The sequence below is a fragment of the Salvelinus fontinalis genome, chromosome 41, assembly GCF_029448725.1.
Source record: "Salvelinus fontinalis isolate EN_2023a chromosome 41, ASM2944872v1, whole genome shotgun sequence".
NCBI lineage: Eukaryota > Metazoa > Chordata > Actinopteri > Salmoniformes > Salmonidae > Salvelinus > Salvelinus fontinalis.
This window is the reverse complement of record NC_074705.1, coordinates 2,019,496-2,032,630: the sequence shown is the minus strand read 5'-3', so window position 1 is coordinate 2,032,630 and position 13,135 is coordinate 2,019,496. Positions and strand designations below refer to the sequence as shown.

Here is a 13,135-nt window from a genome sequence, read left to right as displayed (position 1 = left end):
TGTTCTGTTACCCAGTACTGTCAGCCCATCAGGCTCAACTAAGACAAAGCTTTAGCGGTGAGGTACAGCTTGTCTGTGACACATCATTTTGTTCAAAGCCAGAGGTGAGGCCTCCAACACCACTTGTAGATCATCGCTGAGTCAGTTTTTAAAGGCCATGCATTGACATAGTTTCCTGCGACACATGTCCTGCCTGGTCAAGTAGACAGCGTGTCCACATTCTGTATGGAACACATGTCCTGCCTGGTCAAGTAGACAGCGTGTCCACATTCTGTATGGAACACATGTCCTGCCTGGTCAAGTAGACAGCGTGTCCTGCCTGGTCAAGTAGACAGCGTGTCCACATTCTGTATGGAACACATGTCCTGCCTGGTCAAGTAGACAGCGTGTCCTGCCTGGTCAAGTAGACAGCGTGTCCACATTCTGTATGGAACACATGTCCTGCCTGGTCAAGTAGACAGCGTGTCCACATGTCCTGCCTGGTCAAGTAGACAGCGTGTCCACATGTCCTGCCTGGTCAAGTAGACAGCGTGTCCACATTCTGTATGGAACACATGTCCTGCCTGGTCAAGTAGACAGCGTGTCCACATTCTGTATGGACACATGTCCTGCCTGGTCAAGTAGACAGCGTGTCCACATTCTGTATGGACACATGTCCTGCCTGGTCAAGTAGACAGCGTGCCCTGCCTGGTTAAGTAGACAGTGTGTCCACATTCTGTATGGGACACATGTCCTGCCTGGTCAAGTAGACAGCGTGTCCTGCCTGGTCAAGTAGACAGTGTGTCCTGCCTGGTCAAGTAGACAGTGTGTCCTGCCTGGTCAAGTAGACAGCGTGTCCTGCCTGGTCAAGCAGACAGCGTGTCCTGCCTGGTCAAGTAGACAGCGTGTCCTGCCTGGTCAAGTAGACAGCGTGTCCTGCCTGGTCAAGTAGACAGCGTGTCCTGCCTGGTCAAGTAGACAGCGTGTCCTGCCTGGTCAAGTAGACAGCGTGTCCTGCCTGGTCAAGTAGACAGCGTGTCCTGCCTGGTCAAGTAGACAGCGTGTCCACATTCTGTATGGAACACATGGAGAATGTTTCTAGTGCTCATGTTATGCTAATAATTTTGTGATCAGTTATGAATATGCATTGTTATTTATTGTTCCTAATATTATGACATCATACTCTGATAAAACCTCATCAGAGGACAACATACCAATGTGATACAAATGTCTTTGAGTATTAACAAGCAGGGTTCGTGAGTTTTTGCACTTAACACAACGATGCTCTTGTTTCAATGACTCCTCACATAGGAATTGTGTTGTTGTTGATGTGTGACTTTTAAGCAGGAAGTGACCCGCTGTGTGACTTTAAGCAGGAAGTGACCCGCTGTGTGTGATGATGATCCTTTGCAGAGTCTACCTTCAACACTTTGTTTCTCCAGATACTTGATGTCAAGTGACTGAGATGCTGTGGGTTTAGCCTGACTGCCTCAGCCTTGTAGGATGAGGTGCTGTGGGTTTAGCCTGACTGCCTCAGCCTTGTAGGATGAGGTGCTGTGGGTTTAGCCTGACTGCCTCAGCCTTGTAGGATGAGGTGCTGTGGGTTTAGCCTGACTGCCTCAGCCTTGTATGATGAGGTGCTGTGGGTTTAGCCTGACTGCCTCAGCCTTGCAGGATGAGATGCTGTGGGTTTAGCCTGACTGCCTCAGCCTTGTAGGATGAGGTGCTGTGGGTTTAGCCTGACTGCCTCAGCCTTGTAGGATGAGGTGCTGTGGGTTTAGCCTGACTGCCTCAGCCTTGTAGGATGAGGTGCTGTGGGTTTAGCCTGACTGCCTCAGCCTTGTAGGATGAGGTGCTGTGGGTTTAGCCTGACTGCCTCAGCCTTGTATGATGAGGTGCTGTGGGTTTAGCCTGACTGCCTCAGCCTTGTAGGATGAGGTGCTGTGGGTTTAGCCTGACTGCCTCAGCCTTGTAGGATGAGGTGCTGTGGGTTTAGCCTGACTGCCTCAGCCTTGTAGGATGAGGTGCTGTGGGTTTAGCCTGACTGCCTCAGCCTTGTAGGATGAGGTGCTGTGGGTTTAGCCTGACTGCCTCAGCCTTGTATGATGAGGTGCTGTGGGTTTAGCCTGACTGCCTCAGCCTTGTAGGATGAGGTGCTGTGGGTTTAGCCTGACTGCCTCAGCCTTGTAGGATGAGATGCTGTGGGTTTAGCCTGACTGCCTCAGCCTTGTAGGATGAGATGCTGTGGGTTTAGCCTGACTGCCTCAGCCTTGTAGGATGAGATGTTGTGGGTTTAGCCTGACTGCCTCAGCCTTGTAGGATGAGGTGCTGTGGGTTTAGCCTGCCTGCCTCAGCCTTGCAGAATGAGGTGCTGTGGATTTAGCCTGACTGCCTCAGCCTTGTAGGATGAGATGTTGTGGGTTTAGCCTGACTGCCTCAGCCTTGTAGGATGAGGTGCTGTGGGTTTAGCCTGCCTGCCTCAGCCTTGCAGAATGAGGTGCTGTGGATTTAGCCTGACTGCCTCAGCCTTGTAGGATGAGGTGCTGTGAGTTTAGCCTGACTGCCTCAGCCTTGTAGGATGAGATGCTGTGGGTTTAGCCTGACTGCCTCAGCCTTGTAGCATGAGGTGCTGTGGGTTTAGCCTGACTGCCTCAGCCTTGTAGGATGAGGTGCTGTGGGTTTAGCCTGACTGCCTCAGCCTTGTAGGATGAGATGCTGTGGGTTTAGCCTGACTGCCTCAGCCTTGTAGCATGAGGTGCTGTGGGTTTAGCCTGACTGCCTCATTCTTGTAGGATGAGGTGCTGTGGGTTTAGCCTGACTGCCTGCCTCAGCCTTGTAGGATGAGTGGCTGTGGGTTTAGCCTGACTGCCTCAGCCTTGTAGGATGAGATGCTGTGGGTTTAGCCTGACTCCCCTCAGCCTTGTAGGATGAGTGGCTGTGGGTTTAGCCTGACTGACTCAGCCTTGTAGGATGAGTGGCTGTGTGTATTATTACTTGTTGAATGTGGTATTTTCATTGAAAATCACTGATGCTATGGGCTGTCTACCTCAATGCTGCTGCATGACTAGCATGTGAGAAGAACACACACATCTGCTTGTGTCTGGGTGACTGACTGGCTGGCTGCTTGACTGGCTGGCTGCTTGACTGACTGACTGGCTGCTTGATTGACTGACTGGCTGCCTGATTGACTGACTGGGTGACTGACTGACTGACTGACTGGCTGTGTGACTGACTGACTGGCTGTGTGACTGACTGACTGGCTGTGTGACTGACCAGTAACACCAGACAGATGAAAGGGGAGACATAAATATCTCTACCATAGATGAATAGTATAAGCTTTTAATTATATTTGCTGACACCTTACAGTCCAATTTTGGCACCAGTAGAATAGCGGTATAAACCACGCCCCTCCGCAAACACGCCTTCTCCGATGTTGGTAACGAGGCGGTACTTATTTAAATTAGGTAAAAAAATATGTTACCATTGGTGTATTAAAATGAGAGTTAGGGTGATGTCACCCCTTTTCCCTTAATAATCCTGCCTCCTGAATCCAAGTGTTTGACATGGGGGAGGAGACCAGTATCTTTATGACCAACCTTGATCAATGTAGGAGAAACAGTCAGTTTTCATAATTTGATCTGGTTTCATCCAAATATCATCAAATTTCATGGAAAAACATGATTTTGACTGTTCATGACCTTTGAAGTATCCTCGGCATAGTGGCAGTGAAGACGTTTCTCTCCCCTAAAAAAAAGTCTAAACCCGCCTGTGTAAAGCTGTAGAGATAGTGGCCAATCCAGTCCAGCAGGGTCAGTCAAGTTCAATCACACCCAGGATGACTGTATTTCAGGAGGGTCATCTCCTCTTTCTGTCATCAGCTGCTTGTCCCTGGTTCTGTCTGTGTCCTCCATTCTGCTGCAGCCCGTCCAGTTGGAGATGGTTCTGTCTGTAGCGCTTGATAAGGGCTCCGGGAAGAAGGGCCACACAGGCGATGGCCAACAGCTGTAGCAGCGTCCCCCAGGAGAAGATATCGTCCAGGGAAGAGATCTCTGACAGGATGGAGCCTGTCCGCACGCAGATGAAGTTATACGGGATCAAACCTGATGAAGGAGAGACTGGGTTAGACCTCCTAGATAAACACTAGACCTGGAGAAGGAGAGGAGAGACTGGGTTAGACCTCCTAGATAAACACTAGACCTGGAGAAGGAGAGGAGAGACTGGGTTAGACCTCCTAGATAAAGGCGATATGGGAGGAGGGAGAGTTCGGAACAGTAAAGGTGGACATGATACATCTGGCTTTGGTAATTAATGACATTGTTGATGACTGTTGACTGTTGAATTAGTACTTCAAAATAACAAGGGAGAGACTGTGTTAGCATTGTGAGCTAAAGCCTAGACATTAACTCAGTCCGCTAATGAAAGTCTTCATGTCTTAAGCAAAATTATGTATCATGCGAGTGTCATTCGTAGTAGTATTATATAATAGTCCTGTGTGTTGTGTTGTGGTGTGGTGTGGTGCGTGGCAGTGCTGCGTCTGTTTCTCACCGATGAGTACGGAGAAGAAGAACATGGAGACGGGGATGTTGAGGATGGGGGACGTGACGTTCAGGAACCAGTTAGGAGTCATGGGGAAGAACCGCAGGAACAGGAGGAAGAAGAACAGACTGCTACGGTTCTCCTCCACCTGACGGAGAGAGGGAAGGAGAGGGGATGGGAGAGATGGGGTGGGAGAGAGGAGGAGGTGGAGAGGGGGTGGGAGAACGAAGGAGGTAGAGAGGGAAGGAGAGGGGATGGGAGAGAGGGAAGGAGAGGGAGAGGGGGTGGGAGAGAGGAGGAGGTGGAGAGGGAAGGAGAGGGGATGGGAGAAGGGGTGGGAGAACGGAGGAGGTAAAGAGGGAAGGAGAGAGGAGGTGGAGAGGGGGTGGGAGAACGAAGGAGGTAGAGAGGGAAGGAGAGGGGGTGGGAGAGGAGGTGGAGAGGGGATGGGAGAGAGGAGGAGGTAGAGAGGGAAGGAGAGGGGGTGGGAGAGAGGAGGAGGAGGAGGGGTGGGAGAGAGGAGGAGGTGGAGAGGGGGTGGGAGAGAGGGAAGGAGAGAGGAGGAGGGGGGGTGGGAGAGAAGGAAGGAGAGAGGGAAGGAGAGGGGGTGGGAGAGAGGAGGAGGTGGAGAGGGGGTGGGGTGGGAGAGAGGAGGAGGTGGAGAGGGGATGGGAGAGAGGAGGAGGTAGAGAGGGAAGGAGAGGGGGTGGGAGAATGGAGGAGGTAAAGAGGAAGAGAGAACTGTCATTTTAAATGTACTTATTAATGAATGATTGGAGGGATATTACTAGAGTCCCAACACTGTAAAAGAACACATGGCATTCTGAATTCTTACCCTGTGTAACACGCTTAGTTATGTTTCCCTTGACACTGTTTATGTATTCCTATTGGTTGGTTGAATTTACATATCAATAAGGTGTTATGCCATTGGTCATGCTTGCAGATAGGGGGAGTTCACATTCTGAAATGCATTTTATACATTATATACTTCTATGGCATTTTATTGTCCCCAGCACAAGGTGCACATTTGTAATGTTCATGCTGTTTAATCAGCTTCTTGATATGCCACACCTGTCAGGTGGATGGATTATCTTGGCAAAGGAGAAACGTTCACTAATGGGGATATAAACAAATATGTGTACAAAATTTGAGAAAAATAAGCTTTTTGTGCACATGGAAAATGTCCAGTATCTTATTTCAGCTCATGAAACATGGGACCAACACTTTACATGTTGCGTTTATATTTTAGTTCAGTGTATATTTGTGTGTACAGTACCTGTTAGATATTGGTGGCTTCCTGGGATGCACTTTTCTATGATATTGCTGTAAGAGAGAGTTACCCAGCATGCTCTAATTCAGTTATTTCCATGCCAACAGACGATTCACAAATCTGCAGCGATCAACAGTGTTGTCCTGAACATGTGTTTCCTGGTGTCTATCGTCAGCATAATCACCAATCAACTGGGACCGCTGGCTGGACAGTCTGTTCTTTACAAACCAAAAACCCAAGAGAGTTACCAAGAACGATCCCATCTGTTACACTGGTGATCAGACCAGTCTTCACTGGACAGCTGTTACACTGGTGATCAGACCAGTCTTCACTGGACAGCTGTTACACTGGTGATCAGACCAGTCTTCACTGGACAGCTGTTACACTGGTGATCAGACCAGTCTTCACTGGACAGCTGTTACACCTGTCTAACCTAATGTGTAAGCCAAGGACACTGTAAGAGGAGACACACACACACACACACACACACACACACACACACACACACACACACCCCTCTAGTGTATCTTTAGAGAATTGTAATCAAAGGACATGTGGTATAGGAAGGGTCCTGTACCAGTCCTACACCCTCCTCCAACAACCCCATGGTACTGTGGTCTGGAACAACATACTCTGTCTCTCTCTCACACCTTGTTCTGCAGCCTGTCCACCTTGTCAGGGAACAGGTGTATGATGTAGCTCTTCCCGAAGGCAGCAGAGAGCAGGTAACAGAAGGTAGAGCCGGTGGTGGTCAGAAGACAGGCCAGGACCAGACCCTGCCATGGACCAAACAGCGCCCCCGCCAGCATGTTCTGGGAAGCACAGGGGATGAGCATGGTGAGCACTGGTGGAAAAAGTACCCAATTGTCATACTTGAGTAAAAGTAAAAATACCTTCATAGAAAATGACTCAAGTGAAAGACACCCAGTAAAATACTACTTGAGTAAAAGTCAAAGAATATGGTTTTAAATATACTTAAGTACCAAAAGTTAACTGAAAACATATAAATCATTTCAAATTGCTTATATTAAGCAAACCAGACAACACATTGTTCTAGTTTGTTTATCTATAGATAGCCAGGGGCACACTCCAACACTCCGACATGATTTACAAATGAAGCATGTGTGTTTAGTGAGTCCGCCAGATCAGAGGCAGTAGGGATAAGTGTGTGAATTGGACCATTTTTCTGTCCTGCTAAGCATTCAAAATGTAACTTTTGGGTGTCAGGAAAAATGTATGGAGTAAAAACAACATTATTTTCTTTAGGAATGTAGTGAAATAAAAGTTGTGAAAAAATATAAATAGTAAAGTACAGATACCTCAAAAAACGACTTAAGCAGTACTTTAAAGTATTTTTACTTAAGTACTTTACACCCCTGCTGGTGAGTGTCAGGAGGCAGGCTGTTCTGACCACGGATGGAGATTCTGGTCTTAGGGTCATGGACACTTGGACACAAAGTGTGTGTGTTCCGTGGATGAGTGTAACGTTAGTCCCTCTCACCAGGAAGGAGGAGCCGGGGATGGCGAAGGACTGTTTGTAGAGGTAGGCACTACAGAACAGCAGCACCACGTAGCCTGTGTGTTCTGTCTTATAGAACTGCAGCATCTCAGCCAGCTCCCTCAGCTCATCCAGGTCCGACGGGAACTTCAGTCTGGAGGGAAACAAACACCAGCAACATCCGATAACATGGTTCCTAATACTAGTGTCAGATTTAGACCTAAATATTGGCACCTAGTTACTGTTTGCACCAGGGGAAAAGTTTCTATATTTTTTCTTCAAAAGGGAATTGAGGACACTGAGGACAGAGCATTTAAGGTAACACAGGCGAAGGCCATAGGAAGGGTTTATAGGTCATAGGAAGGGTTTATAGGTCATAGGAAGGGTTTATAGGTCATAGGAAGGGTTTATAGGTCATAGGAAGGGGTTATAGGCCATAGGAAGGGGTTATAGGTCATAGGAAGGGGTTATAGGCCATAGGAAGGGGTTATAGGTCATAGGAAGGGTTTATAGGTCATAGGAAGGGTTTATAGGTTATAAGTTATAGGAAACGGTTACAGGTTATAGGAAGGGGTCATAGGAAGAGGTTATAAGTTATAGGAAGGGATTACATGTTATAGGAAGGGGTTATAGGTTATAAATTATAGGAGGGGATTACAGGTTATAGGAAGGGGTCATAAATTATAGGAGGGGGTTAAAGGTTATAGGAAGGGGTTACAGGTTATAGGAAGGGGTTATAAATTATAGGAGGGGGTTAAAGGTTATAGGAAGGGGTTATAAATTATAGGAAGGGATTACAGGTTATAGGAAGGAGTTATAGGTTATAGCCAGCCATAGTACACGCAGTACAGACATACTACGGCTGTATACACTATGGCTGTCTATGCTACGGCAGTATATACTATGGCTGTGTGTACTATGGCAGTATATACTATGGCTGTGTATACTATGGCTGTGTATACTATGGCTGTATATACTATGGCTGTATACAGTATACAGCTGTATACACAGCCATAGTATATACTGCCATAGTACACACAGCCGTAGTATAGACAGCCGTAGTACACACAGCTGTAGTACAGACAGCTGTAGTACAGACAGCCATAGTTGTAGTCATATAGGGAAGACATAATGCTCAGCCCCCAGTCTGCTGGTGTATGACTAGTCTAAACTTGACTCTCTAGAGTATTGGGAATCTGGGGATACCCTAATCTGACATCATAGACAGGTCAAACACAGACTACAGTGGGCATGGCTGGTGCCCGTGTGCAGGCATGAGAGAGAGAGGGAGAGGTTTCCAGATGGCGGAGAGAGAGGGACGTGTTAGAGAGAGAGAGAGAGTATGAAACAGGATATGGGACAGAAATAGAGGCTTTTGCTCTGGGATTTCTGCCTCTGCTAGTTTCGATGCTGGAAGTATCAGGCTCCTCAGCCGTGACACAGACACACGCCGACAGAATGAACCATAAACCATGAAACCTAAGCTGCTTGTATCACATCTAATGGTTGAGCTGTATGGGATGAATGGAAGGCAAAGCCACTGTGGTTAGGATCTCAGATGTGTATCCGTGTCCAGTGTTATGTCCTGGGTAGCACCTCATCAGAACCGTCCAGTGTTATGTCCTGGATAGCACCTCATCAGAACCGTCCAGTGTTATGTCCTGAGTAGCACCTCATCAGAACCGTCCAGTGTTATGTCCTGGGTAGTACCTCATCAGAACCGTCTGGTGTGTATCCCTCAGCACACCGTGTCCAGTGTTATGTCCTGGGTAGCACCTCATCAGAACCGTCCAGTGTTATGTCCTGGGTAGTACCTCATCAGAACCGTCTGGTGTGTATCCCTCAGCACATCGTGTCCAGTGTTATGTCCTGGGTAGCACCTCATCAGAACCGTCCAGTGTGTATCCCTCAGCACACCGTGTCCAGTGTTATGTCCTGGGTGGCACCTCATCAGAACCGTCCAGTGTTATGTCCTGGGTAGCACCTCATCAGAACCGTCCGGTGTGTATCCCTCAGCACACCGTGTCCAGTGTTATGTCCTGGGTGGCACCTCATCAGAACCGTCCAGTGTTATGTTCTGGGTAGCACCTCATCAGAACCGTCCGGTGTGTATCCCTCAGCACACCGTGTCCAGTGTTATGTCCTGGGTAGCACCTCATCAGAACCGTCCGGTGTGTATCCCTCAGCACACCGTGTCCAGTGTTATGTCCTGGGTGGCACCTCATCAGAACCGTCCAGTGTTATGTCCTGGGTAGCACCTCATCAGAACCGTCCGGTGTGTATCCCTCAGCACATTGTGTCCAGTGTTATGTCCTGGGTAGCACCTCATCAGAACCGTCCAGTGTTATGTCCTGGGTAGCACCTCATCAGAACCGTCCAGTGTTATGTCCTGGGTAGCACCTCATCAGAACCGCCCGGTGTGTATCCCTCAGCACATCGTGTCCAGTGTTATGTCCTGGGTAGAACCTCATCAGAACCGTCCGGTGTGTATCCCTCAGCACATCGTGTCCAGTGTTATGTCCTGGGTAGCACCTCATCAGAACCGTCCAGTGTTATGTCCTGGGTAGCACCTCATCAGAACCGTCCAGTGTTATGTCCTGGGTAGCACCTCATCAGAACCGTCCGGTGTGTATCCCTCCGCACATCGTGTCCAGTGTTATGTCCTGGGTAGCACCTCATCAGAACCGTCCGATGTGTATCCCTCAGCCAACTGTGTCCAGTGTTATGTCCTGGGTAGCACCTCCTCAGAACCGTCCGGTGTGTATCCCTCAGCACATCGTGTCCAGTGTTATGTCCTGGGTAGCACCTCATCAGAACCGTCCAGTGTTATGTCCTGGGTAGCACCTCATCAGAACCGTCCAGTGTGTATCCCTCAGCACACCGTGTCCAGTGTTATGTCCTGGGTAGCACCTCATCAGAACCGTCCAGTGTGTATCCCTCAGCACATCGTGTCCAGTGTTATGTCCTGGGTAGCACCTCATCAGAACCGTCCGGTGTGTATCCCTCAGCACACCGTGTCCAGTGTTATGTCCTGGGTAGCACCTCATCAGAACCGTCCGGTGTGTATCCCTCAGCACACCGTGTCCAGTGTTATGTCCTGGGTAGCACCTCATCAGAACCGTCTGGTGTGTATCCCTCAGCACACCGTGTCCAGTGTTATGTCCTGGGTAGCACCTCATCAGAAACGTCCGGGGTGTATCCCTCAGCACATCGTGTCCAGTGTTATGTCCTGGGTAGCACCTCATCAGAACCGTCCGGTGTGTATCCCTCAGCACACCGTGTCCAGTGTTATGTCCTGGGTAGCACCTCATCAGAACCGTCCAGTGTTATGTCCTGGGTAGCACCTCATCAGAACCGTCCAGTGTGTATCCCTCAGCACACCGTGTCCAGTGTTATGTCCTGGGTAGCACCTCATCAGAACCGTCCAGTGTGTATCCCTCAGCACACCGTGTCCAGTGTTATGTCCTGGGTAGCACCTCATCAGAACCGTCCGGTGTGTATCCCTCAGCACACCGTGTCCAGTGTTATGTCCTGGGTAGCACCTCATCAGAACCGTCCAGTGTTATGTCCTGGGTAGCACCTCATCAGAACCGTCCGGTGTGTATCCCTCAGCACACCGTGTCCAGTGTTATGTCCTGGGTAGCACCTCATCAGAACCGTCCAGTGTTATGTCCTGGGTAGCACCTCCTCAGAACCGCCCGGTGTGTATCCCTCAGCACATCGTGTCCAGTGTTATGTCCTGGGTAGCACCTCCTCAGAACCGTCCGGTGGTGGACCTGGCAGGAGACCATAGAGACCCAGTGGTGTCCTCCTGTCCAGGCTGTCCATCCACCTCCGTCTACCATCACCTCTGCATGTCTGTTCTCTAATAGGAGTGTACAGGGCTGATTAACATGACGCCAGGGTCCTGAAACTCCTTTATAATTAGGTAGGATGAATTATGATGGGACCATGGCATAACGCCAACCAAGACAAGTGTGTCCTGTCCAGGGTTAGGTCAGAGCTGTATGTTCTCATACTCATCAGACTGAGGAGCACAGTATTTCAGGCCAAGTCAACCTAAGCCAGCCAAGAGAGGCCACGGCCAGGTCTCCACTGGGGCAGAAACCATAGACGTAGGAGAGAAGGTGGGGCTGGATGAGACACACAGGGGTTTAGAGTAGACGACAGGAACATCATCTGAAAACAGGAACTACTGTGATATAATCACCTAATGCTCTCAAACACCATCAGCAAGGACAAATACTTTGAGAGAACAACAACCAGCTGTGACGTTTCCTCTGAATTAGCATACACTGACAGTCAGGTGTTTAATGAGGCCATTTTCATAACTTGTCGTGCAATCATCTGAGGGAAATGAGATGCTGCCAAACGCAGTGATTATTACAGCACCTCCATGGACTCTGCGCTGTCTGTCAATACACTTATCAACATCATAATCAAACAGATAACCACTCTGGGAGTACTCTGAGACTTTAACGTTACATCAGATCTATTACATAAATGGTGATGTCACTATGCTATTATTACCCCGAATATAACACTGTGGAAGTGGCTATATATTGACTTATTTGTAACGTTGTATACGAAAGAAAGTGTCATTGTACAAGCAGGCAGCTGCTGTAGCCTATAATTATTATGCTAATAGCTGAAAAGTCTTGCGCCATCTGCCAAATTGTAGCTATAGATCTGTTGAGGCTGGCTACCTGTACTCTACAACTTCCACGTCCCCGTCTCCCTCTGCGCTCTCGTTGTTTAACTCATGTCGCCGGTGAAGATGTTGCGGTCCGGGCGGCAGGAAAGAGGACAGGAGATAGAGGTATAAAGTTGCCGCTCCTACCACAGATAATAAACCCGAAATGGAACCCATTGCTACGCGCTACACCGACCTCCTATCAGAAAGGCTTGTTCGGTGACCGACTCCCGGTGTCGGTGTTGAGAAGTGAAAGTCACAGAATAACTTCTGACAGTTTCCCTGTGGTCCTGGAATGCTTTCAACTGTATATTCACTAGAGGGCAGCCTCGTGTTCTCTGGTGGTGCACGGGTCAACTGCCAGACTAGAGTACTGAGGATCTTTGTCTGGACCTTGATGTTATAACCTATAGTTGTCTCTCTCTACACCAAAGGATGTTTTTGGGCAACAAGCTTGTTTCTCTGCACTACAACAGGTGATGAAGGTATTATCTTGTTTCTCTGCACTACAACAGGTGATGAAGGTATTATCTTGTTTCTCTGCACTACAACAGGTGATCAAGGTATTATCTTGTTTCTCTGCACTACAACAGCTGGTGTAGGATGAAGGTATTATCTTGTTTCTCTGCACTACAACAGGTGATGAAGGTATTATCTTGTTTCTCTGCACTACAACAGGTGATGAAGGTATTATCTTGTTTCTCTGCACTACAACAGGGGATGAAGGTATTATCTTGTTTCTCTGCACTACAACAGGTGATCAAGGTATTATCTTGTTTCTCTGCACTACAACAGGGGATGAAGGTATTATCTTGTTTCTCTGCACTACAACAGGTGATCAAGGTATTATCTTGTTTCTCTGCACTACAACAGCTGGTGTAGGATGAAGGTATTATCTTGTTTCTCTGCACTACAACAGGTGATGAAGGTATTATCTTATTTCTCTGCACTCCAACAGGTGATGAAGGTATTATCTTGTTTCTCTGCACTACAACAGGTGATGAAGGTATTATCTTGTTTCTCTGCACTACAACAGGTGATGAAGGTATTATCTTGTTAATAAAGCTGAATAGAATAGTATATACTGTAACATAGACATATAATGTTACACCAAATACACTTCAGTCATTTCTTCTCTGAAAATAATCAATCACAAATA

General features: G+C 48.2%; 1 protein-coding gene across 1 annotated transcript; it reads right to left on the bottom strand.

Annotated features, from left to right (window-relative positions):
* Positions 1-3,304: 3,304 nt before the first annotated feature.
* LOC129840550 (transmembrane protein 41A-B-like) lies at positions 3,305-12,614 on the bottom strand. Its single transcript, XM_055908506.1, has 5 exons — positions 11,990-12,614; positions 7,287-7,437; positions 6,436-6,597; positions 4,525-4,663; positions 3,305-4,079 (listed from the first exon to the last, which is right to left on the bottom strand). The coding sequence occupies exons 1-5, from the start codon at positions 12,151-12,153 to the stop codon at positions 3,835-3,837; spliced, it is 861 nt and encodes a 286-aa protein (XP_055764481.1). The 5' UTR covers positions 12,154-12,614; the 3' UTR covers positions 3,305-3,834.
* Between the last annotated feature and the right edge of the window lie 521 nt (positions 12,615-13,135).

Excerpts from the sequence above, each read along its gene's own strand:
- LOC129840550 (XM_055908506.1), bottom strand. The coding sequence starts at position 12,153 with ATGGGTTCCATTTCGGGTTTATTATCTGTGGTAGGAGCGGCAACTTTA. Across the intron at positions 7,438-11,989 it reads GTGGAAGTTGTAGAGTACAG|ACTGAAGTTCCCGTCGGACC; the intron begins GTAGCCAGCCTC and ends GTTTCCCTCCAG. Across the intron at positions 4,664-6,435 it reads TGGACAGGCTGCAGAACAAG|GTGGAGGAGAACCGTAGCAG; the intron begins GTGTGAGAGAGA and ends TCTCTCCGTCAG.